General features: G+C 48.8%; 1 protein-coding gene across 1 annotated transcript in view; it reads left to right on the top strand.

The window, feature by feature from the left end:
- EPHB1 (EPH receptor B1) overlaps positions 1 to 25,424 on the top strand; it is a 415,980-nt gene that overhangs the window by 137,586 nt on the left and 252,970 nt on the right. Inside the window, exon 3 of the mRNA XM_037061235.1 lies at positions 14,517 to 15,198. Coding sequence (XP_036917130.1) covers positions 14,517 to 15,198 — 682 coding nt within the window. The remainder of the gene's footprint in view (positions 1 to 14,516; positions 15,199 to 25,424) is intronic.

Below are 25,424 nucleotides of genomic sequence, written 5' to 3'. Positions count from 1 at the left end.
ACCCTTGCACCTCTGCCCCCAAAGAAGTGTAAGGAAGGCATGTCCCATATGGTGCTCAGAAGCCAGAGACCAGGGGCAAGGAGAAGTACATTGGCATTACTAGAAAGGAAAGGGTAGGTTTGAAGCCAAGTGCAGTGAGTAGTGCACGTGTTAGGCATCCCATGAATTGTTTTTTGAAGCAAGCCTGCATGGGGAGAGGGGGTGGGGGTGGTTTGTGATGTATGGGGTTTGGGGGCATAGAAGAGCAGGTCCAGATGGGGCCTGGAGGGGGAAGCCCCACTCCCAGAGCAGGTGAGGTCTGGCCAGGGATCCTGAGGATGACTCGGAGGGTACCTGAGGGTGGCTGACTTGGAGCAGTGATGGAAGAACCTGCAGGTCGGCTCCCATCCCCAGGCCTTGGCAAATGTTTAGGAAGTGAAGGCTCCTGGGAAGGGAGAGGCATGAAGTGGCCTCAGTGAAATGCTCTGTTCCATCCAGTGGCCTCGGCACCAGTTCTGATGAGCCAGCCTATCCTCCATTTAAGGTGCTCCTTTGCTGATACAAATGGGGGTGCTAGTCATGGCAGATCCTCATCACCACGTGCACTGTCCCATTCACCACTCTTTCTGGTGGAGACAGTCACGCCCAACACATCTTGCCGTGTCACAAAGGACATGAAAGATGTTGGAGTCAAGATTCAAACGTATCTTACCGATTGGGAACTCTGCCTTCAGACTAACATGGTTGGTGTCAGAACCTGCATTTGTACTCAGCTGCGAACAGTTCATTGGGCAGCAACAAGCCAGGGTGGACTCGGTGAGTAGTGCCTCGAGTAGTGGGGACTTTTGTGTGGCTGGCCAAATACTATGGGGACTGACCAGAGGATGCAGGTGCAGGAAATGCCAGACTGGTATTTGGAAAGCCATCCAGGTACAAGTCGCAGGTGGTAGTGGCCCCATTGTGTGCCCTGCTAAGCACACCTGCCATGATGGACTTATTCTGGGAGCTGAATTTTAAAAGGGACATTGGGAAACCTGCAGTGTGCCTATTGGAGGGTGACCAGTGATTATGTCATTCAAAGAATGACCATGGACTTGGGAACCTCAGCCCAGAGACAGTCTGAAGCAAAGTCCAGGAGGCAAAGGAGTGAGATCAAAGTCCTCCTCAGGCTTCCTAGCACCAAGCAAGCTCCAGTAGCCACAGTGCCAGGAAAAAGTCCCCTGACTGAGTCATATGCAGTGGCCACATTGCCACAAATGGGGGGAAGGGGCAGGCAGGATGGAGCGGAGTGTGTCTTCCTCCCAGACCAGATTTGACTGTTTGGCACCCTGATAATGGGATTCTTCCCAACCCTGAGAATGTAATGAAGCCAAGAGCCAGCCTCTCTCTCCCCTATGGCCCACTCGCTCTCCTGTCTCCAGGACCTCTCCAGAGGGTCGCTGCCAACCTGGTCCATGCACAGTCAAAACAAACTCTGTGATCATGGAATGAGGAGTCCATTTTCCAGCCTCTAATCCAGAGTGGTGGCCCCGCTTCAGCTACAGCCCCTGCTCTGTGTTCTGAGCAGAGACACCTCCATACTGAAGGGAAATGTCATCAGTCTCTCCCAGGGGGAAAAAAAAACTCTGCTGCTAGTCACTGGAGCCCAGGCCTGGACAGAACAGTATCAGGCGTCTGGGGCTCGGGGCCTGCAGCTCCCCTCCCTGCCTTGTATGCAGAGCCCTTGTTGGGCAGCAGCGAGGACCACATTCAATCGACAGCTTAAGATAATCACATGTGTGAGGCACTGCGATAATGACAGCTGAATACCCTGCCACTGTTGCCATAGTGACCAGCCAAGCAATGATTCCCTTCTTTTTTTCTTTCTTATTTTCTGGGCCTCCTTGTTCTGGGACTGGCTGGTGGGGTGGGGGATGAATTTGGGAAATGGGAAAGAGGAGGAAAGGGGGAGGTGAGACCCAAAGTGGGTAGCCCATTATATTCTCCTTAAATACCCCAGCTGGAGGTGTTTTAAATCTCAACAGAGACTGAGAGAAACAGTGTCTTAATCCCCAGCTCCCTGTGAATTATTTAAAGGGATCTTGTCAGAAGGATGAATTTGTCACTGTTGCAGTGTCAACAGCAGCAGCGGCTGTCATAAAGGCTGGAGACCCCACTCCAGGCAGGGCCTGGTATGAAATGCTGCTGCCCAATGGAAGTTCCAGTGGCCTGGGGGCTGTGGATAAGGAGCCCCATCTTGAGGCACAAGTTCGAGGTCTTTTTCTTGGCCTGCTGGCAGAGACCTGGGTGTGAAGTGTACCAGGATGCAGAGAGATGTGTGCCATCTGGACACTGGGCCTGGCTGGCCTCATTCTCTGTTAATGTGGCTCCCACAGCCCGGAGCCCTGGGATCTCCGAGCAGTGAGGGGTGCTCATCCCGGCCAGGAGTGGATGGAACTGACCAGCAATTGATAGGTGGGCACACAGGCCCCACCTTGGCCGCAGCCAGCATTTCCAACTATACATGCACAGACACACACAGGCACATATGCACATGCATGGGCATGCACACATACATACAGAACACACATATGCACATGTGCACACACTGAAAATGATGCACAGGGACAGACAGCTGGACAGAGAGGAGAGAGTCAGAGACCATACACATAGTGAAGGGAGAGTCCAGGGAAAATGATCTGTGCCCAGAGAGAGGCCAGTGTGTGTTTCCGGAGGGCCGAGATCCACCACTGGCTTTCAGGGGCCGCTTACTCAGGTTCAAGTTTTTTAAATGTATCATCACATGTAATCCTCACAACCACCTCATAAGGTAGGTAGGTAATATTAGCATCACTGGGTTAGAGGAGGAAACCAGGGCTTGGAGAGGTTTAAAAACTTGCCCATGGCCACTGAGTCCGGTGTGACTGACTCCAGAGTCTGGGAACTGCACTCCTGTGCTAAGGCGGAGCTCACCATGACCTCCAGTGTTCAGGGTGACGGCGATGCTTCTTAATCCCAGCCCTTTCACAACTTCCTTCCCAGCAGTCCAGATATATTCTACTTGGGGCCGTTTTTTTCCCCATTTTCACCTCTATATGGTATTTCTTTCATTTTCCCCCCAATCTCAGTTTCCAAAAGAATTTTGTGGAGACTCTTGAAGATTGCACTGGGAAGCACTGACTGTCCAGGATCTGGCAGAAGTAAGGCCTGCTTGAGTGTGGTTAGTAGGGTAATAATGTGGGTGTAATAATTTATCATTTTAATTCGAACATTTCACCTGAAATGTCATATGGTATGCTTGAGTGTGATATTGTTATGTTACAGAATTACATGTTTATGATTCTGTAATAAAAGATTTTGTGATAAAAAGGGGGTATTATTTGTGCTGGATCCCATCTGTTTTCCATATTCTCATTATTGTCATATTGTTAGTGTGTCCCTCACCCTCATTCTAGTAAGTGAGTGAGAAAGTATTTAGGGAATCGTTGCTTTGTGCCTTTGCAGTATGGCTGCCCATTTAAGGCTCTGGGCTTTCAAAAGCAGCGTCTTGGCTCAAGTCAGCTGCCCGGCACACTGTGTGGGGTTGTAGTAATGAATGGGGGGTGGGGGGTGGGGGCGGGTGGTCATATCCTCCTAGCCCAGCACATCTGGGAGATAAATTAGGTGTATTAGATGGTGGACTGGTGCTCAGAGCCCTCGGGGAGGAGGCATTGAATAATGCTGCCTTGGTTGTTGGTGTACTAAATGGTAGATCCCTCTGGACTTGTAGGAATTTATGTCCCACAGACCACATTTNTAATAATTTATAATTTTAATTCGAACATTTCACCTGAAATGTCATATGGTATGCTTGAGTGTGATATTGTTATGTTACAGAATTACATGTTTATGATTCTGTAATAAAAAATTTTGTGATAAAAAGGGGGTATTATTTGTGCTGGATCCCATCTGTTTTCCATATTCTCATTATTGTCATATTGTTAGTGTGTCCCTCACCCTCATTCTAGTGAGTGAGTGAGAAAGTATTTAGGGAATCGTTGCTTTGTGCCTTTGCAGTATGGCTGCCCTTTCAAGGCTCTGGGCTTTCAAAAGCAGCGTTTTGGCTCAAGTCAGCTGCCCGGCACACTGTGTGGGGTTGTAGTAATGAATGGGGGGTGGGGTGGGGGCAGGTGGTCATATCCTCCTAGCCCAGCACATCTGGGAGATAAATTAGGTGTATTAGATGGTGGACTGGTGCTCAGAGCCCTCGGGGAGGAGGCATTGAATAATGCTGCCTTGGTTGTTGGTGTACTAAATGGTAGATCCCTCTGGACTTGTAGGAATTTATGTCCCACAGACCACATTTCACAGTAATTCACCCTCTAACTTGTCCAATATCTGAGTTCTTTCAGGCTTAGTCAATGTAGTGCACAGGAGCCACTTCCTTGGGGGCCAGGCTGATTAGCCCAGCCCAAGCAATTTGCTGACCTAAAGATTCTTGAGCCTTCTGCAGGCTCTGCAAAGTTGTGTGCTGCTGGGCCTCAGTGGGCTTCTTGTTCAGAGAGGCAGCCATCTCTAGCTGGGGGGCCTGAACCTGAGTCTTTGGGTTTGCTCTGATTGAGCAACCCCAGGGAAGTTCTGCTATGCTCCCACAGGACAGAGACTGTTTGCAAAATAGCAGGCTCCCTCCCACAGACTGCTGAGGGGACCAAAACTTATGAGCTGTGTCCATTTTTGTCTCCTATGCTCTGAGCTGGTGGCTGACAGTGGCCCAGGGATTGCCTGGCTGGGAAAGGAGAGTCCATACTGAAGCCCACCCAGAAGTAGTTCTGGGGTTCCAAGAGGGGCTGGGAAGGGGCTGCTGGTTCTTGTGGTGTTGCAAGATACAGAGTTTCCCGAGACTCACATGGGAGGACAGGGATCTACAGTATGTTTTATTGATGATGGATAATTAAGGGGGTTTCCCTCATGACTTCTCAGTGTCCCACCTCTATCTGTCTTGCCATGGGAAAAGTCCAAGCTTGTCTTCAGTAGGGCCAGGGTAAGGGCTGTTGCCCAGAGTTTATGCTCCATATTGAAGTACTGTCCAGTCCAGCATCTGGCTAGCTTAGTATGTGTTTCCAGATGCAATCCATTGCTGTGCTTTTGTATTCAGGCTTCCTCCTGGAGGCCATGGAGAAAACAGGTGAGTGTACCATGTAAGTACTGGTCACAAGCAAGAGAGAGAGAGAGAGAGAGCTTCTCTGTTCCCCTGGGATTATAACCAGGAGCTTGGGTTTGGGACAGAACAGGTGCTTTCTCAAGGTGACCAATCAATTTCCCAAGTTTTTGCGGGCTTTGGATAGGGTCCATCCCTCAGATGGACAGGCCTCTGTGGCCCAATGCCTCCCTCTGTGCCCCCCAACAATCCAGTACTGGAGTGGGGAGGGGGAAGGAGGAGTGTTAATCCCCTTGGCAGAGCAGCGCTACGATCCCCTGGATGTGAAAAGTTGTAGCTTCCTGGTGAAGAAAAGAGGCTCTTGCTCCCAGTTTATTAACCTCAAAGTCTAGTCTCTGTTGCTTCCCTTCTCATTAGGTAGCTAAACACCTACAGCAACACCTCTGCATTCATAAGGGAGTCTGGCCCTTTCGTCAAGGTGTTCTGCTGACTGTAGGGCGGAATTATTTATCTAAGATAAAGGGGGTGATTTCCAAACCCTGCTGCACCAGCCAGAGGTGGATCCTGAGGTTAGCATAACAATGCTGAGGCTGATAGTAATGGTAGTAATTGGTACTTAGTGGATGCTAGTTACCTGCAGGCACAGCACTAGATGAGTTCCTTTCTTGATCCATTAGTCCTCCTGACACCCTGCAAAGTAAATAGTATTTTGCAGTTGAGGAAAATGAAGCTCTGAGAGTGGTCGTGGTCACAGAGCTGTAACTGGCAGAGGTAGGGGTCCGCCGGCTCAGGCAACTCTCTCACCTCGCCTTCTTCCATATTTCCCTTGCCCTGTGCAATTTGGCAGGCATGCTGGCCTCCTGCCTTTCTTGGTAAGGTATCAGGCACACTCCTGCTCAAGAGTTTGTTTTTGTTGTTCCTTGAGCCTATAATGTTCTTCCCTCTTGTTCTGACCAAGCTGGGTGACTCCTTGCATGTCATTCAGATCTCTGTTCAAAAAGAGACCTTCCCTATGACCCTGGCTTCACTCACTCTGTCTCGTAGTATTAAACACCATCTAACTCTATATTATTCATTTGTTTGTGTGTTCATCCTCTGGTTCACTCTATTAGAATAGAAGCCCCACAGGGGTTGGGGGGTGGAGGGCAGGGACATCGTCTCTTAGTTATGGCTGTATCACCAACACCTAGGACATTGTTTAGGGATGTAAGTAGAGGCTTAATTCTTGAATTAAAAGTGAATTAAATGAGCTGAGTTTGAAATAAAACAGAATAGTGTGATGTCATTAGGATAATACAGGCCAGAAAGACTTTCCCTGGCCAGGCCTTGTAGAAAAGGCTTCTTTCTGGTGGTCATTCTGATGCAAGGGCATGGCAGCCAAAGGGCATTCTGGGAGGCAGGGTCCCCTGGGAGGTGGCAGCCCTGCAGGGCGGGGCCGCTATCACAGATCTTTTCAGAACCCGTGCTTGGCCCTTTCTTCAGAGGCATAGAGTGAAAACGGCCTACTTTGCTTAACTTCATTTTATTGTGGCTTTCCATTTTTGACCAAGAGATGTTATTTATTAGCTTGCTTATTCACCTGACTCATCGGATTTGGCTCCAGTGACCTTTGCCTGTTTCCAAAATCCAGATCCATTTTGGGAAGACAGAGAAAGTGTGAAGCCTTTGAGGGTTGTTCTAGAAGACAATGTAGATGGAGTTTATGGCAGTGATTTTGAAGGGGACTGCATGCTTTATTCCTGCGCGCACACACACACACACACAAATATACACAATCAGCCAGACTGCAGATAATCAATAGCACTGTCCAAATGTCAGCAGGCAATCTGGGCCACTCCTGACAACAGCCCTGCGAGCTCTGACTTCCAACGAGCAAGTCAAACAAACCCAGATCTGGAGGAACATAGAGGTGCCTTTCTCATACATCAAAGTCCTGGTCTGAAAGCCTGAACAAGTACTTTCTAATGGGTGTCATTGTTTTCTTTATTATGCTTATCTCAAGGACAGGTGGTCCATTTGTATCAATAACAGTGCCCTTTCAAAGGCTGTTAATATTCTGCTGGTTGTCCAAGGCTGCTTTGTTTCTTTTTCTTTGTTTCAGGGACAAGTAGGAAGCTGGTAGGACAGGCAGTAAGTCCCCAGGACAGGACCAGGGGCTGAGGAGGCTGAGAAGTTGAACTGATCAGGGCCTTGCTCATCCCCTCAGTCTGCCACTATTTATGGAAGGCTAGGGCTGGGAATATGGGGAGGTCCCCAACACAGTGTTGCCCCCCGGGGACAAGTCCACTTAGGGGGATGGATTTGTGAGATGGCAGCAGTGCTCAGAGAGCAAGGTGGTGAGTGTCAGGTGTTTATCAGAGTGACTGGAAAGGGGACCTGGCCCCGAGCAGGTGGGTCTGTCTGGAGCTGCCCAGTAGTGTGTGGGTTCTTGACTTGGTGCAGGAGAGATTTCACAGCACAAGTCCAGGTGATTTTTAGAGGATGTTTATTGAAAGCTGGGGACAGTGAAACAAGGAAAGGCCTAGGACAGAAGAAGCAACAGGAGACGGACTAGGTGGGGAAATGAGCCTGAGCTGGGTTGCTTTGACTCACTAAGAGGTCAGAGAAAAGGGAGCCCAGGAAACAGGTTCAGGGAGCCTGTGGCCTAGCCCAGGATGAGGTGCTGCTGCTGGTTGCTCCCTGTTTGCAAGCCTTGTGGGGGCCCCTTAGAGTTTAGGAGGCGCAAGCCTACGGGAAGAGAAGGAAGGGAAAGGTGCAGGCGTGTGTGGTCCTAGGAGGGAGAGCACCGGCTGAGACCTTCGTTTTGAGGGAATTTGTGGTTGACAAATGGCATTCATTGCATTTCTGCTATCTCTTTGAGTGGCTGATTTAAGCTATCCCCACTGTGGGAGAGAAGTGAAAACCATTTACTCCTAAGTGTCCTTGGTTACAGAAGGCAGGATTTTGCGATGTACTAGATGGCTGTAAACTGTTTGGCAGTTTAACTGTCTGTCTCAGTTTCCCTATTCCATTTGTCCTGGCGCACTAACCTGCCTCATCAGGAAGTGTCCAGCAGGCAGCTGGATACACAAGTCTGGATTTTGAGGAGAGGTCCATGAGGTACCCTTGGTGGCTGCAGCCTTGTGTTTGGATGAGGTCACGAAGGATAAAAAGTGAGAGAAGAAGGGAATGAGGGGGGTGCCCTGAGAAACCTGTGAATTGCACTGGTCCCAGACATTATTGAGTAAAAATGCCATTGTGTAATATTACTATTGCAAAGCTAAATGCATGGAATTGTTTCACTTGTTGAAATGAATAAATTAGTCAAAACACAATTCCTTGTCTTCAAGGAGCTCACAGCCAGGTATTACAATCCAAAGTCACATACATGAAGCAATTAACGAATAGTTCAAAACAGTGTTATTATCAAATGCTAAATTGCATGGAATAAGTTCACTCATGCTTTAAGCATTTGAAAAAATGGTTGCTGAGTATAAGCTGGGAAGGCATCAGGGAGGAAATGAGACTGGAGCTCCCTCAAAGGAGGAAGCTTCGAAGAGAGTCTGGCTCGGCCCCCATCAGCTGCATGACTTTGGGCCAGATATTGAATGTCTCTGGGCCTCAGTGTGCCCATTTGCCAACACAAGGTCCTGGTCAACATGATCTATGGTGGCTCCTAGCCGATCTGTTATTCTCTGGTTGTCTTGAAAGAGTTGCATTTGAATGAGGGTAGGATAGGAGAAAAGCGTTAGGGCCAGTTAGATCACCAGTGACAACATCAAGCGGCAAAAATGGGCACAGTGTCCAGATGTGAGAGGATATGGCCCCTGTTTGGGCCCCTGTTTGAGCTCCTGCCATCTCCTGCCCGGTCTGTTGTCATTAATTTTTGACCAAACAGTGGGCCAGGGCCTGAGTCCAGGGGGGAAGTAATGCCGGCCCTAGCACATGGCTGTGGAAATACAAGGGAGAGGCCAGATAGGAGAAATACTGTTCTGGAAGAAGTGGCAAATTGTGGTGACAAATCGGCTGTGTTGCACATGGAAGGCATCTTTGGCCGGATATCTGCCTGACTCCAGGTTGGGTAATCAAGTGCTTTTTGAGTGGGATTCTGGGCCTGAGATTCTCATCCTGACTTTGAACCGCCCTCCTGATTCTACCCAGACCCTCAGTATCAGAGACAGGGATTCTCCCTTGGCTGCCTGTGCTTGCTCTAGAGGCCACCTTTGCCCCAACTTAGGTACCACCAGTTCAACAAACTTGACTGAGCCAATCCATACTTGTCACTTGGGATACAGGGGAAAGGGGGTGAGAAGGGCATCCCCGGCTCAGTGGACAGGGTGAGCAGGGACATGGAGTTGCTGTGGGCAGGCTTTCTGTGGATGACAGACACCGCACCAGCATTTTGGGGTGTCAGGGTATATGCTGGAAGAAACTCAGATAACAGATATATTGAGACAATAGTTACAGACTATAATACTTACTTATTTTAAGTGTCCAAGTCAATGATTTTCAGCAAGTTCACAGAATTGTGGTTGTTACCATAATCCCGTCACTCCCTTCCTGAACATTCTTCATGCCCGATTGCAGTCACTCCCCAGTCCCACCTCTAGTGCTAGGGAAACACTCATACTTTTCCATCATGGGTTTGCCTTTTCTGCATATTTCATAGGTGTGGACTTACACAATATGTGGTCTCTGGAGTCTAGATTCTTTCATTTAGCATGTTTTAGAGGTTCATGCATGTTGTTACATATGCCAATACTTCACTTTTCAAATTCCTGAATAGAAATAAAATCGTATGGCTGCATTATATTTTGCTCATGAATTCACTAGTTGATGGACGTTAGCAGAGGGCTTCAGGTGCCGTGTCAGAGTCCAGTTGAAAGCTCCGATAAGGGAGGACCACGGTGAGATTGGCGTGCAGCATTATCAGTCTTACTCCACAAATAAAGATGATTGAGAAGCATCCTGGACCTCATTTTCTTTTAGTCAAAGTATTTCAGACTCTGAGCTTCGCATCCCACTGGTAGGTGAGAGTTTCATTCTCAGTGAGTAGTTCTTCCTTCCACCATGAGTGTGCAGAGCTCTTGGAGGCCCCACTCAGAGCAGAGCTACTGTATGTCTGTAGCCCCTGACCCTCTGAGGCCGGCTGCCTCCAGCTGCCTTGGGTGTGCATAAAGTTCTGGAGGTGGTGGCAACTTTGGGTCATGATTGTGTACTCCACATTCTTACTGGGACTTGATATTTTATCTTTTTAAGTTTTTGCCAATCTGATAAGCAAATTGTGGTGTTCTGTTGCTGTTTTAATGGGAGGAGATAATTACAGCAGAGGATATAGGAAGCAATATGTCAAATGCCCAGAAGTGGAGGCAGAAACTGCTTATGAATGGAGACCTTTAGGGCATTGGCTTTCAGACAGGCAGGAGTGCACTCACCAAAGGGCCTGAGCTTGTACAGACCTTGTGTAAAAGAAACTAGGTCCTGAATAAGAAATTGAGCATCTGTGGGGTAGTAGACCAAGAGTGCTGTAACTTCCCTTTTTAAAAGAATCTTGGAAGTAGTGTACCTGGGGATACAGCATAGGTCAAAGCCTGGTGGGGGGAGCAGGATGGACGAAAGAATGTGAAGGGGACACAGGCCCCTTGGGTCTGGTCACCCCAGTCTTGCTCTGTTCCTCATGCTCCATCTTAAGCTACTCGTGTAGCTCAGTGGGTTGGAGCGTTGTCCCTCTACACCAAGGTTGCGGATTTGGTATCTGGTCAGGGCACATAGAAGAATCAACCGATGAATGTACAAATAAGTGGAATAACAAGTGGGTGTTTCTCTCTCTCTGTCTCTTAAATTAATCAATAATAATAATAATAATTATAATAATAATAATAGACCTCCTCTGTGACTTCTAGTTACTCTCAAGATGAAATTCCAAGTTCTCCACCAGACCTTCCCTTCCCTTAGTCTCATGTGTGCCACCTGAAACTTTTTATGACTCTTCTGTCACACAGGCTTCATGCCTCACTGGCACCAGGCCACTTTTCCCCATGACAGAAACTTTGCACTTGCTATTCCCAGGCCTGGCCGTACCGCCCCTCTCTGCGCCCAGCAGACACACACTTCTCCTGGCTACCTTCTTTGATCCATCCATTCCCCCTCAGCTTGGAGGGTCTTCTCTGACATGCCTCTCTACATCAGGTACACTTCCTCTCTTGGCACCCTGTAATTTTCGCTCACAGCAGTTAGCACAATTGTAATTATTTAGTTATTTTAATAACCATTTGTCTAATTTCTGTTTCTCTCACTAGATTATAAGCTTCATGTTGCTGTGTCCCCGGTGGCTAATGGAATGCCTGGCATAGAGTTGGCATTCAGTAAATATGTTTTTGTTGATGAATGAACAAGGTGTGACTACAAAGCAATCAGACTGATGCCAAGTGTCGTAAACAAATAACAGTGTTTGTCCCTCCTGGCTGGGAGTGCCGTTCCACCCTCGTCTCGATTTACCAAGTCTTCTTTTTCTTCAGTGTGCCCGCTCCTAATTGCCACTTGCTTGGAAAGCGTTTATGCCGCCTGTAGCCCGCTCTGATCGCTTATCTTTTCAACCCTCTCTAGCCCCTGCTGGCAGCAGGAGAATGAAATAGGGAAGGAAATGAATGTGAGACTCAGTGATGGCCTTTTCCCAAACAACAGGGAGTTATTTCCTTTCTCGATTTCTCTCTGCTCTTTCCCTGTGAATATACAGCTGTATTCCCCCTAATTTGCTTTGATCGTTCCCTTAGGAGCCGTCATGGATCAATTAGATCAGTAGAATTTTATGACTCGAGGTCACCCAGTATGATTCCTCATTTTACAGATGAGAAAACTGAGGCCCAGAGAGGTTAATGGTGGGAACAATTACCTCTGTTGGGTCTTATAATACCAATCAGTGTCATTTTCTAAGATAAATGTTCTCAATATCCCAGCTCCACAGGAGTGTAAATCCTCATTCTGTCTGTTTAAAGGCCTACTGGTGGTGACCATCTCAGTGCCAAGGTGAGCCCCAAAAGGTGGCTTCTGGTCTTGCTCCAGCGCAGCAGCACTGCGTTAGTCTTCTGTGGGTCAAGCACTCTGGCTGGGATTGGGCCCCCAGCCTAAATGGGGGCCACAGGCTCCACCTGCGCATGGACAGTGCAGCCCCACGTTCCTGCTGAGACCTTGTATAGCATGACTGAAATACGGCTCATGAGACCCGCTGGGTTTTAACAACGACGGAACAGCAAAATAAACCTGTCCTGTCCCCAAAAGTCATGCAGGGTCAACTGGGAGAAAATGATTTCAAAGCTGCCATGGAAAGGGAGAGAGGTCTAAAAATTTGAACAAAACCCACTGGTAGCTATTTCTTCTCCTGAACGTATTGCTTTCTGGTTGCAAAAAAAAAAAAAAAACAGGCAAGCAGAATGCAAGTTTAACAGAATGCAAGTTTGAAATAGAACATAACACAGTCTTAAAGAAGGAATAAAAAGTGATTCCTGGACATCTACAGAATCAGTGAGAAATTACTCAAAGTTCAGGTGAGGTTTGGCAGTATGCAAAGATCCCAGATGGAGCTCACCGAGGATCGCAGGCTGGGGAGTGAACTGGCCACCTGAGAGTGTGGGCAGGGGCCGGGGAAGAAGAGCCCTGGAGAGAGGGCAGCTCAGGTGCCTCCGTGGCAGGGGCCAGGCAGCAGGAGTGGCTGCAAGGTGTTCGGGGCCAGCTCTCCATGTGCCTCTGCACCAGGCCTGGTCTTGGAATAACTGGTGCTTGTTTGAAAGACAGCCTTGCCTCTGCCTTCCTCCTCCTACAGGGGGGTGATTCTGTGCGAGAAGCTACTGTAGTATGTTTTCCACGCACACTAATTGGCTTTTAGCTCTTTTAATGAAGAATGCTAGTTTATATACAGGGTCCAGCACAAATAGTGCCCCTTTTTATTACAAAATCATAAGCATTTAATTCTGTAACACAACAATATCACACTCAAGCATACCATATGACATTTTGGGTGAAATTGTTCAAATTGCTGTCCATCTCAGGCAAGGCATTCACGTACCCTACCAACCACACTCAAGCAGGCCTTACTTCTGCCAGACCCTGTATTTCAATAATATAATAAGCAATTAGCACAGTATTTAAAGAAATAGGTACTATTTGGTTTCTTTTATCACCACTGCTAAATAGCCAAGGATCTTAACCTATTTTCTCTTTTTCATTTTAGGAAGTTGAATTTCTTCTGTCCCTTATTTTCTTGTTTAGCAAACACATTGAAACTTCCTGGGAATACCTCCAATTCTTGAGATTAGGGTCCTGAGAGCCCCCGGCTGCTTCCTTTCCCTGCACAGGAAGAAAGAATGACCCAGCAACTCTTCTTTGGCCCCCGGCCCAGAGAGACTCAGTTAGAGAAGCCAGGCCCTCCTGGACCCCTCCCTGTCCATGTTGCCGGTTACTGAAATAAGTGTTTCGGAGAATTTCTGTGGCCATTCAAAGCATTTCTTTCTATCTCTTCTCCTCCCCGTCTCCTCTTAGGGCCACGTGACTGTGGATGAATTGCATGATGTCCTTCTGTCTGTAAACTGAGGATAATAGTATCTGGTTCTATTAGGAACTACTGGGAAGATTGAGAGATATCACTTAACAAATGTATTGTTTCTCCTATTCTCCCAATTCACTGGGTTGCTAAAAATGAGAGCTCTCTTTTCCAACACAAAGCCTGATCATCTCCCCCCTTGAAAGAAGCTTTCCTTAATCCCTAAGTAACACATTCTCTTCCATCACACCTTTGCTTGAAATTTGCACAAAATGAAGCTAAATTTCCTCCATTAAAGATCTCTCTTAGCAGCCCTTCCTCTTACCAGTGTTATATAGTCTATCTAGCTCTTTCAAAGAGTTGATGTTATAAAACAAAAGTTTATAGGAATCTAAGTTTGTTGAGAAATTCTGAAATGCATTGTATTCATACCCTTTTCAGAGACAATAAAGGAGCTTCACCACCATAAATCAACTAGGTTGGGAAGTTAGGATTTTCAAGATGGGGCTGTCGTGCTGTTGTACCCCTAATACACAGAGTGGCCGCTGAGAGTGGAGACCATGGCTCGGAAGAATGTCCTTGACCTCACATGAGGCTGAAGCTGCAGGTTCACCCCATGGGTGTGACAAGCCATAGTCACAGCATGAGAGTCATGTGTTAGGTGAGGAGAGGCTTTCTAGAGGAAAGTTTGTTATATTTGGGGACAGGCTGCAGAGGAGTATTCTGAAGTCCATGTATAGGAAACTTTTCAAAGCAGTTTAGGATTAGATTTGTTCATTTCTCAAGCAGGCGAGCTCTCAAGGCCTGCTTCCAGTACCAGGCTTCTCCTCTGCTCTGCTTCTCTTTGTCTTCTCACTCTCTATTTTCTGTTTTTACATGTGTGTGCCTGTGGACTGCTTGGTGCAGTGGGAAGAAGTCAGTGGCTATGATGAAAACCTGAACACCATCCGTACCTACCAGGTGTGCAACGTCTTTGAGCCCAACCAGAACAATTGGCTGCTCACCACCTTCATCAACCGGCGGGGGGCCCATCGCATCTACACAGAAATGCGTTTCACTGTGAGAGACTGCAGCAGCCTCCCCAACGTCCCGGGCTCCTGCAAAGAGACCTTCAACTTGTATTACTACGAGACCGACTCCGTCATTGCCACCAAGAAGTCAGCCTTCTGGTCTGAGGCCCCCTACCTCAAAGTAGACACCATTGCTGCAGATGAGAGCTTCTCCCAGGTGGACTTTGGGGGAAGGTTGATGAAGGTCAACACAGAAGTCAGGAGCTTTGGGCCTCTTACTCGGAATGGTTTTTACCTCGCTTTTCAGGATTATGGAGCTTGTATGTCTCTCCTTTCTGTCCGTGTCTTCTTCAAAAAGTGTCCCAGCATTGTGCAAAATTTTGCAGTATTCCCAGAGACCATGACAGGAGCAGAGAGCACGTCTTTGGTGATTGCTCGGGGCATATGCATCCCCAACGCAGAGGAAGTGGACGTACCCATCAAACTCTACTGCAACGGGGATGGGGAGTGGATGGTACCCATTGGACGCTGCACCTGCAAGCCTGGCTATGAGGCTGAGAACAGCGTGGCCTGCAAGGGTAAGCTCTGGGACCCTTTGAGACCTCTGCTTCCTGCCCACCTGGGGCAGGGCCAAGTCTGCAAGGTTTCCCGACTCCAGCTCTGGATCATATGGGAACAGAAGAGCCCAGTGGCTCTTATAGTATATAGCTCTGGGGAGCCTTTATTCTTCATGTTAGGCCATGTTAGGCCATGTCACGATTTGTCAATTGTGCCCAATCAGAATGTCCATATTCATGGTGGGGGAAGAGATGGGAAGAATTCTAAATGGTGGATAATAACTTAACCACTCAGTTGTATCTAGTTTTGGGACATTGACATAGTCTCTCTCTGTGTCTTTTTGCACACACACACCTGTGCATCCTGTGCAGCTCCATGCACTGAGGCATAGAGAATTTGGAATTTGGGTTGTCACGGATGGTTCACTCAAGAGTGCTTGTGATGTGACTGAATTTGGAAAATATTTTAGTTCATTTCAGTCCAGCTCCCACGGCACTCAACTTGGTACTGAACCCATGTAGCTCATTAACTCAAAGCCCTCTGGCTTGGCTGTCTTCCTCCAGGGGCTCAATGCCAGGATCTGGGGCCGGGATGGGGCCTAGCATGGGGTGTATCAAAAGGAGTTGAAGCTATTGGAATGGGGGTGAGATGCTATCATGAGTTGTAATACCTTTGCTTCTGAATGATACAGAGTGATGCAGGCTTTGCAGTTGTGGGGGTTAGGTACTGTGTGCTCACCTAGGCTCTGCTCGGTCCACAGGAGCACACGTCTAATATGTGGCAGTCAGTGTGCTGATCTGGCTCTAACCCAGTCTCCTTAGGAGTGAATGTAAGAGGCTGGAGGGGACACAGCTCATATGTTGCCTAAGTGCCTGGAAGCTGAACATAGGCGACAGGGTGGGGGAAAAGAAAACTGCTTTCCTGTTTTAAATTTTGTTTGTGGCCTTTAAAGTGTCAGCCTCTTTCAAAAGCAAGGCTTCCTCCATGGACCTTAGCAATGACCACCTTGACCCTAACCCATCACTCAGGTGGTCTTAGTCCTTTGGGGACAATGTGGAGGAGGGAGGCTATATTAGCTCCACTTTCTTCAACATGAACCTTATGCCAGCTCCTCCCTGTCATCATCCTCACCCCTTCTGAGCACCTAACCATTCCCTGCATGTCTCCTTCCTCACTTATTTTGCTCCCCAAACACCTCCAGGCACAGAAAGGATTGCTAATGCCCACCAGCTCTGAGATCCTTTGGGCTCAGCTAATTGGCTGGGCTGGGGCCTCATACAGCCTTTCTGAGGCCTGCTGAGACAAGAGAGCTGCGCCTTTGTGTCTTTATTGGATTTCTTGGTCAGGGTGCCCATAATGGATGGTGTGGAAACAGAGGGGAGAGAGTGCTGGATCAGGCGATGAATCAATGCAGACAGTTTTAAAACCAGCCAGGCCTGGTCCCATAGTACTCATCTTTGTCTCATTGGTTGGAGGAGGGGCGGGAGACGCCCTCTTTGGCATTTGTCAGGGTCTGAGTGGGGACCCAGGCACCAGGCTGAGTTTTTAAAGGGACAGGTACAGCAGCTGCCAGGCATGCTTTGCCTGAGCACGGGTGTTTTCTTCAGGCTTCAGAGGGCAGCCACGCCATGCTTGCTGGATGGACCCTCTTGTTTATTCTCATTATTTCCTGAGCAGAACGGCAGGAACCCGAGCAAGCATTGATTGGTTCTGATTTAATTGGGACTCTGGGAACAGGCTCATTTCTTTGGACTAATTGGAACTTTTCTCTTTTGGGGGGTTCTGCTGTCTGTGCTACTTGCCAGTCACCTCCTGTGATTGTCCTGGGAGGGCATGTGGGGACAGACATTTAAATCCAAGTGGTTTCTTTCCATTCTCCCTCGTCAGCCCCAACCCCCTCTGGACTTTTAGGGGCCATTTCTAATCTAAAGCTATTGTGAACCTGGCTTGAATTTACAAACTGTTTCTCAGAGCAAACTCAATGGAGTGTGGAGGAAATGGGAGCCCAGGGTACCATCCCTTTGTCATTTCAGAGGCACATACAGCCACATTTTGGTGGCATTTCTGAGAGTGGAAAATGGCAATCAGGTGGCATCCTGGGTCCTGCTGCCCAGTAGCCTGGCTGAGCTCAGTGCCCTAGATGAGCAGAGGAACCCCCTTCTTTCCTGTCTCAAGAACTTTAAGCTTATCTTTCAAATTCTTTGTCCTTGGCTTTGCTGGTAGCCCAGCCTTGATGACTAAGCCAGACCTTGCTTCCCAGGGCTCAGAGCAAGTTACCCCCAGGAGATGAGGTGGCAATGGGCATAGATGGTTATCTTGGGAGAGCTCTGCATCCTTTGGTTAGGGATGGGCAGTAGGTGTGGATGAATTTGTGCTTGGGGCCATGGTCTGCCTTGAAGGAAGGTACCCACCCATTTTGGGTGTTCAAAGTGTCACCTGGCACTGTGGCCATTCACGGCAGTTCTGGGGTATTACAGCCAATCTTCATGAGGCCAGGAGCACAGAGCATAGTGGATGCCAGGGAATTGTGAGTGAGAAACAACGAACCTCCATTAGCTGTTCTGGAGAAGGAAGAAGAAAGGCAAGTTACTGTCTCCCAACACAGCCTGAGAATTGGGACCCTGGAGCCAGACAAACAGCCTGGATGATTCTGTGATTCACAGTCATGTGGATCTGATAAATTTCCCTTTCTGGATATTTGAAGCTGGGCCTTCGCATGGGTTGAATCTACAGAATGGTGGAAAGAGTATATTATTTTTCCGATCACTTCTCGGCCTTTTGGCTACGATCAAGTGTATTATTTTTCCGGCACAACAGACTTTCATGATGGGGGAGAACCTTCCTCCCCTGACTTTCAGATCTGCTAAACTCTCTCCTGTCAAAGTCATGGCGACCAGTCGCTTGTTGTGCAGAAGCACCTGGAGACCAATTAGGCAGCCTGGCCAGTAAAGAATGGTCCTGGCCTAGAGCTGTTTCTGCTGTGAGGAGGGAGGACGGGAACAGGATTGGGGGACAAGAGAAGGAAGCTGTGGGGAGAGGTTGCCTATTAGGCTCTGCGGCAAGCGGCTCACACATTTCCTCGAGGGCTCCGTGGCCCAAAGCCTGTTCCCAACTCGTGCTTTCTGCACACACAGGTTGGACTCATCAGGCAGGAGCACAGCAGCCAGCTGACCCTGCCAGTGACTCTGACCCCATCAGGCATTTGTCTCCATGAAACTGTTAATTACTAGGAAAATGGCCCATCTGTCCCTACTTCAAGTTTCATACTAATGGCAGTGGATTAATGAGAAATCATGACTCCGTCTTTACCCTCCCCCATACCTTCCCTGCTCAGGTTGATGGCTAAGTCGGTTCTCTGTGTAGGTCCCTGTACCCTAGATGTCTCTGGGCCAGGGAGGCCAAGATTTGGAGCTCTGCAAGCTCTCTCTGTGCTGTGGAGCCTAAACTATTGCAAGATGAAGTTGATCTCTGGAAGGATAGAAGGGCTGAGATGGATAGTTGCTTTGGGGAATCTGGCATGAGCAGGCCCCTTATCTGTCTGTTAGGAAATTGGGGGCTACATTGTCCCATATGGGTACCCACAGAGGGGCCCCAGGTGCTGGGACAGCCCCTAGCAGCCAGGTCCTACTGGAGTAGTGTACCCATTGGGGCTTGGACCTGCTTCTTTCCCTGAGTGCTCCCTGAGAGCATGGCTTTTCCTCCCAAGCACAGAGGTCTCTGGAGCTTCCAGAAGTTTCTGCCTTATTAACCTTTCTCTCTAGTCACTGTCAGGAGTCAGGAAATGACAATGTTCTACATAACCCGCCATGCCGTCCTACCTTGTTCCTGCCCCTGAGGGTGCCCAGGCCAGCCCTGGCTCACCACTGACCCATGGTGCCTAGGCCTTCATTCTTGGAGCCACTAGTGGGGTGGGAGCAGGTAGATAAAAAGGGGGAGGGAATGTGTCCAGGTGGAAGAGACCTAACCTAGAGAGAAGCTGGTTTTAGTCCTGGCACTGCTGTGAGTTTCTGGGTGGATTTTAGTTGAGTCCTTTACTCAACTAAAGGACTCAACTAAAGACAACTATTGACAGCCCTGACTTCTCTGCCTACTTCTCAGGGTGTGTGCAAATCAACTAAGGTGATGGATATGAGAACGCTCTATAAGCCAGGCAATGCCATGTATTGCCAGGTGTCATTGCCCTTAAGTCCTAAAGCACACCATCTGGCTCTGGTTACTGAGGGATAGGATTCTGGAATAAGGTTGGCATGTGGTATTCCTACCCAGAGACACAGGTCAACAGGATTCCTGAACCTAAGTCATTACCTACCTGCACCTGCCCAGCTCCCTGACTGCCAAGCGGTGGCCAGTGAAATCAGCACAGAGGTATGATCTCCTGTCTCTCAGCAGGTCAGTGGGTCAGTTAACACACATTGGAAAGGTGTGGCTCACGAGTCCTGCTTTAAGGCAGGTGGTCTAAGCAGGTGGTCTTTGTGCACTGGGGGTCTGAGTAGGGGAAAGAAGATTCCCCAAGCTCAACAGAGAACTGATGGTCTTCTGGAAGCAGTGATTCTTCATCCAGGGTGGATGTGAGAAATCACAAGATAGGTTTTACAAATTGGCATCTCAGGTGCTCCCTTCTGAGACTGTAATGGGTGGGTCTGGTTGGGGCCCAGGCTGAAAGCTCTGAGTGTAAGCCCCAGACCAGGACCATCTATGTAGCTCGAGTTGAGAAGAAGGAGGCTCCGGGGGAGGCCACTGTAGGCATCCTTGGGCTTGTGGAATTAGTAGAAACCCCTGAAGACCTGAGCACCAGAGGGGACCCAGAAGAGTCTGGGAGCAGGGAATGTAGGGGCGGGCTGGAGGCTCGGTGGACTGAGCACTAGGCTGATAGGGAGGACATACTCAGTATGTCGCCATCTGCACTTGAGAAGGCTGTGTAGGACCCTGCCGAGGGCAGACGGGATAAACACAACACCTCGGCTTCTGGGAAGGGCTGTGGGCAGAGCAGGCAGGGACAGAAAGCAGAGAGTGGGCTGTCAGAAAAGAGCAGCCTTGCCTGGAGCTGGTCAGCACCAGCTGTTCACTCAGGACTGTTCCCTGAACAGCAAGGGAGCCACCTCTGTGCTCAAGGACACGTCCAACCTGCAGGATTCCGTGCCCCGCTCACAGCCTGCCAGTCAGAGTTGGGGCTGAGGATTGAGGTTCTGTATCTGGGAAGCCTAATGGATTTCCCGGGGTTGTCAGGTCAGCTAAGACCAATCCAACTCTGGATGTTGGCAGGGCCTTGGCAACTCCTGAAGAACTGAGCAGCTCCTGATTCACCTGTCTCCTCATTTTGTGTCTCTCTCACTGCCGTGTATCTGTCAAAGCCCTGAGCTGGGCCTGAATCCTCTCGGTCACAGTCACGGTCACTGACTTGCACGGCCCTCCAATGGTGCTCTTCGGGTCAGACACCTCCCTGTCTTCTCCTCCTAGGTCTCTCCTCCTTCTTCTGCAGCTTTGTCTTCACTCCTCTCCTCTCTCCAAATGGGGACTTTTTTCCTTGGTAATTTTCCACCTACATGTAAATTCTTTCATGCCTGGAAACCCAAGGGACATTTTGCACCTTTCAACAGTTTCAGTCCCTTTGTCAACTTGAGCAGCTGAGATGAGCCAATTTATAAGCCTGGGGGAGTTGAGATGAAAAATCTGCAGGATTCGAAGGTAGAGAAAAATGTGCCTAATTTAGCTCTTCTTGAAAAAAAAAAGTTTCTGGGGCTTATTTTCATCTCCCTTAGGTTTCCTGGTCCCAGCTCTGGGTCTCTACCTCCCTCCTTATCCTGGATGCTGAAAGAGAAGGTGGAGCCCTGTGGGAGTGGGATGTGTGTGTGTGTGTGTGCGTGTGCGTGTGTGTGTGGTGGCCCCTGTGCTGGCAACTGCATTCAAGGGCATTGAGAATGCTTCCTGCTCTCTCTAGCCCCTCAGAAGTTGACTGGTGAGTGAGAGGAAGGCCACAACCCAGACAGCCTCCTCTCAAATCCCAGGGAGATCAGCTCTGCTCAAGGCCCAGGGAGGCCAAGGTCATTAACACTGCAGCCCTGTAAGATGAGCTTCATAATAGGATTTCTCAACGGGCTACTTCATTTACAAACCTCTAGGGCCTCCTCTGCTCCCCATGGTGGCCCTGCCCAGCTCTCTCCAGAGAGGAATCCTCTGTAATTGGCTGGATGTAATAGGCTGTGACAGCAGCAGGAGCCACAGCAAACAGAGTGGAAGGATGCCCCTATGCCACACTGACTCCTGCGTACAGGGCCTGGGGACTCAGTTCCAGGCTCTGGTAGAGGCAGAGGATGGTAAGGGGCAGAAGGAAGGCAGAGCTCGGCACTGCCCCTTCTGCCCTTGAAAGATGGGTGGAAGCACTTGAATGCCGTTGGTGTTGACCAATCATGATGCTCCCAGGTCATTGCTGGAGTTACTGAGAGTGATTTGGCAATATTCTGTGCATGAGAGCTGCTCTGGGTGGAAGTCCATGACTTAATAAGTGTATGTTATCAAAGACGACAATGAAGGCACTATCTGGTCATTACCGAGGTGGTGTGGGTAGCAAAAAACAGGTTAGCCACCTAGTTAGAGCCCTGGTACCACCACTTACTGCACTATCATTGGCCAATGAAAGACTATAGTCTGCAACTACCCAAGCAGGGGTGGGAGCTTCGTGGATGCTGAGAAACCATCTATTCTGACTGCTTCATTATCCATAGAGATAATGCCAGCAAGCATTCCTGGGCAGCCATCTAAAGAACCCTAACTAGTTGATGTCACAGCCGGGATTAGAATCCAGGTGTGGGGAGGCCACCATCTTGCTCTGCTTCTGAGACTGAATGTTGTTGAAATTAACTGTCCTCAGAGGCACGACATGTATTCTCAGAACTATCAAACTTCTCTCAGCTGTTCTCTATGAATATTCTTTGTTGTGTCTCGGTTGCCCCTTGCTTTTCTTGGGTTCCAGGCACCCTCTGGACTCATGCTCTGTGGCTGTGTGTTTCTGCACCGTGCAGCACAGAACTTGCATCGACTGTCAGCATCTTCCTCTGAACCTCTCCCGGAGAAACACACTCTCCAGGTGCTCTGACATGTTATCCTGTCTTACGGGATACCCTGCGCTTATAGAAAAGGACGGAGGAAAGGTGGCCAGGCTGGGGGCCTGACTGTGGCTCTCTAGTGGAGGACCAGCATGGGCCCCTAGGGCTGAATCCCAGCTCAGGCAGGGCTGTGGTCTGATGTGCCCCTTTGCTGTCTTGTTCCTGTCACTCTCTGGGGCTGGACAATTTCTGTCTGCAGAACTTGAGCAAAAACATCTATCTGCCCAGACTTCCTCTCCTGGAGGGCAATCCACCACTTTGGAGTTTGGAGCACAGAGATGAAAAGTTACACTGAACTGGAGCCTGTATGGAGTGGGGTCCTTTGGTTCTGGGCCCTGGGGAGCTCTGAGGATCTGAGTGCTGTTTCCAGTGCTTGTGGCCATTGTTGACTGTGTTGATTGTGCCTAGGGCTCTTGGGCCTCAGTTCTCTCTCAAGGTAGTGGGGCAAAGAAGACCTGAAAGAGTCTCCCTAGGGCTTTTGCAAATGAAGAAGAGAAGCCTCCCAAACTTGGGCAGATAGCCAGGAACAAGTCTTATTTTGCCAACAGGGCTTGGATGGGAACATTAAGAAAGGAGCAGTCTTGGCCTTTCCCTTGGGGGCGGGGGCGGTCTTTGCCTGTAGATGTCCTATCTGTGCTCTCCCTGCTAGCTGAGCTAAGATTGAGTATCAGTTACCTGGGAAGGCAACTGATCCCTCCCCTTTTGTTTTGAGAGCCAAGCAATAAGGCAGAGCAGAAAAATCCTAGGGAGATGTGGCTTAGTGCAGAAGAGTATGTCTGGGTCTGTGACAGGAGCTAACCCATATGACAGAGGGCATCCTGCCTGGGTGCCCGCCCAACCTGCTGCATGGTGAGTGTGTTCATTGCAGGTAAGCTAGACTCACCCTCCAGTGTGTGTATGTGTGTGTGCATGTGCTTGCGCATTCTCCATGTGCCAGGGAGGTCAGGAGGAAACCAGCTCAGCCATATCAGGTCCTGGAGAAGCTGTTGAGGGGAAGGAGGCACTGTCGGGAGCCTCAGCAGGCCTCTCAGAATCAAGGACAGAAATGCAGAGCCAGGAAGGGCCAAGCCCAGCTCTGTTTAGGGTTTCCATTGAGAATAGGCCCCAGTTTAGAGAAAGGGCTGGACGAGGACACAGACACTTTGGTTTCTGACTTGTTCCTGGCCTCTGTCTAGAATGGCCCCCCAACCCTATAGGCACACATTTCTGGGAGGAGCTGGAGCTACCTGGTCTCTGGGAATGACCCTTGGGGGCCTGCTCAGTCATGTTGTGGCAGGCCTGGGCAGTTCTAGCCTCCAGTTCTCCAGGGTTCCACTTGTGAGTTCCCATACAGTGAGTAGCCCCTGTTCTCATTCTTTCTTCAGGTCCTCAGTGGACACCTACTAATGCCAGGCCCTTTATACTATGTGCACAGATTGAATGCTTCTACTTCTAAGAACTTTCTACTTTCCCATAGAAAGTGCTTGCAATGTCCAGAGGACAAGGGCTCCATGGGTGGCTCTGCTGCCCTGGAGAACCCAATGGAGGATGGCTTCTCCCAGCTAGATGAGGCCTCCAAGGACAGTGAGTGCAGCCCACTGGATGACACTGACTTTGCTTTCTCACAGCTTTTAGACACCTTCAGTGGTGGCACACTCAGACCCTGAGGCAGCTCTACTTCCTAGTATTGAAATGAATCAAGGGGCCTACTGCTTTTGTCCCCAAGGTGGGACTTTCATGCAAATCTCCCTTATGCCAAGCTACCTTTTGTTATTATTTTAAAGATGATTTGAGCAGATAAAACATATGAAAAGTAAGTTTTCCTTCCACTGTGGTCCTCCCCAGGGTCCCTCACTGTTACAGTTTCTGATAGTTGCTTGGGGAGAAGGTCTATGCATTTGTACATCCAGAATATAGACACATGCAGGGGCAAAATGCACAGAGTTTTCACCTACTTCCCCCAGCCACTTTCTTACTTAACAATGAAGGCTTACAGTAGTGTGGTTTTATTACACAGAAATCTGCCTCATTCTTTCCAGCGATTGTGTAGTATTCCACTGGATGGATCTACCTTTATTTGATTGGTCTTTCATTGATATATATTTAGGTTGCTTCCTGTTTTTTATTTTTAAACAATGTTTCATCAAACATCCTTTTGCATTCATCTTTGTGCTTAAGTGTGAGCGTATGTGTGAGACAAATTTATTAATTTATTCAATGAATATGTGTTGAAGGTTTTCTATGTGCCAAGCACTTTTCTAACAGCTGAGGATGAATAAATTTTTAGAGGTAAAGTTGCTGAATCAGACCATCTAAATGTTTAATTTTGATGGCTGTTCCCCAAACAGTCCTCCAAAAGAGGCATTTTCTACCAATTTTTGCTCCCACCAACAATGTATGAGTTCCCATTTCCTATACATTTGCCAAGATAATAAAATATTGATCATTTTTATCTTTGTCGATTGGATAGATGAAAACCGGCATCCCACTGTGGTTTCAATTTGCCTTTGTCTTACTATGAGGACCATTTAAACAAGGCGGAGTTCCATAGCAGAGCGGCCCGGCTCAGGAGCTGAGACGCAAGCTTTCCTGTATAACGCATCGTTAGGTCAGGTGATTTGCGTGATGTAGACAGTTTCGAGTTTGCTCACTGCATAGCATAGTCCACCCTTCACTTGCTGCTCTCCCATTCCTTCCTGCCCTGCATCCCACCATGTACATGTTCTTTACCCATTTTGGTATGTATATGCCATGCACCTATTTTGGCATTTTTCAGACTGTGGTAGGTGAAAGGTCCACAGGTAGGATAGGACAGGAGCAGGTGCTGGTACTGAAAAGCCATGCTATTCTCCTGGTTTGTCAGGCAAGCCAGCTCAGGCTAGTTTGGTGGGAAACACACCTGGCTTACCCACCCTTCCTTCTCTGCCCTGAGGCCTATTCTGGTCTTCCTGCTCTGCCCGGTGCATCTCTCAGCTTTCACTCTTTGGCTCAGTCCCTCCACCCCACATCTATCCCTTTAACTCTCCCACTTTACCTCTGGGGCTTTGGGCCTCAGCTGACCCTGTGACTCCCCATAAGCCATCCCTCCCTGTCACCAGACCTTAATCCTCGCCTGCTCTAGTGTCCTCTTCATTTATTCTGCACCTACCTACTCTCACCAGACC

The sequence above is a fragment of the Sturnira hondurensis genome, unplaced genomic scaffold (assembly GCF_014824575.4).
Source record: "Sturnira hondurensis isolate 20B ecotype Veracruz unplaced genomic scaffold, ASM1482457v3 Scaffold0013299, whole genome shotgun sequence".
Classification (NCBI taxonomy): Eukaryota; Metazoa; Chordata; class Mammalia; order Chiroptera; family Phyllostomidae; genus Sturnira; species Sturnira hondurensis.
This window is presented reverse-complemented; position numbering and strand designations above follow the sequence as displayed.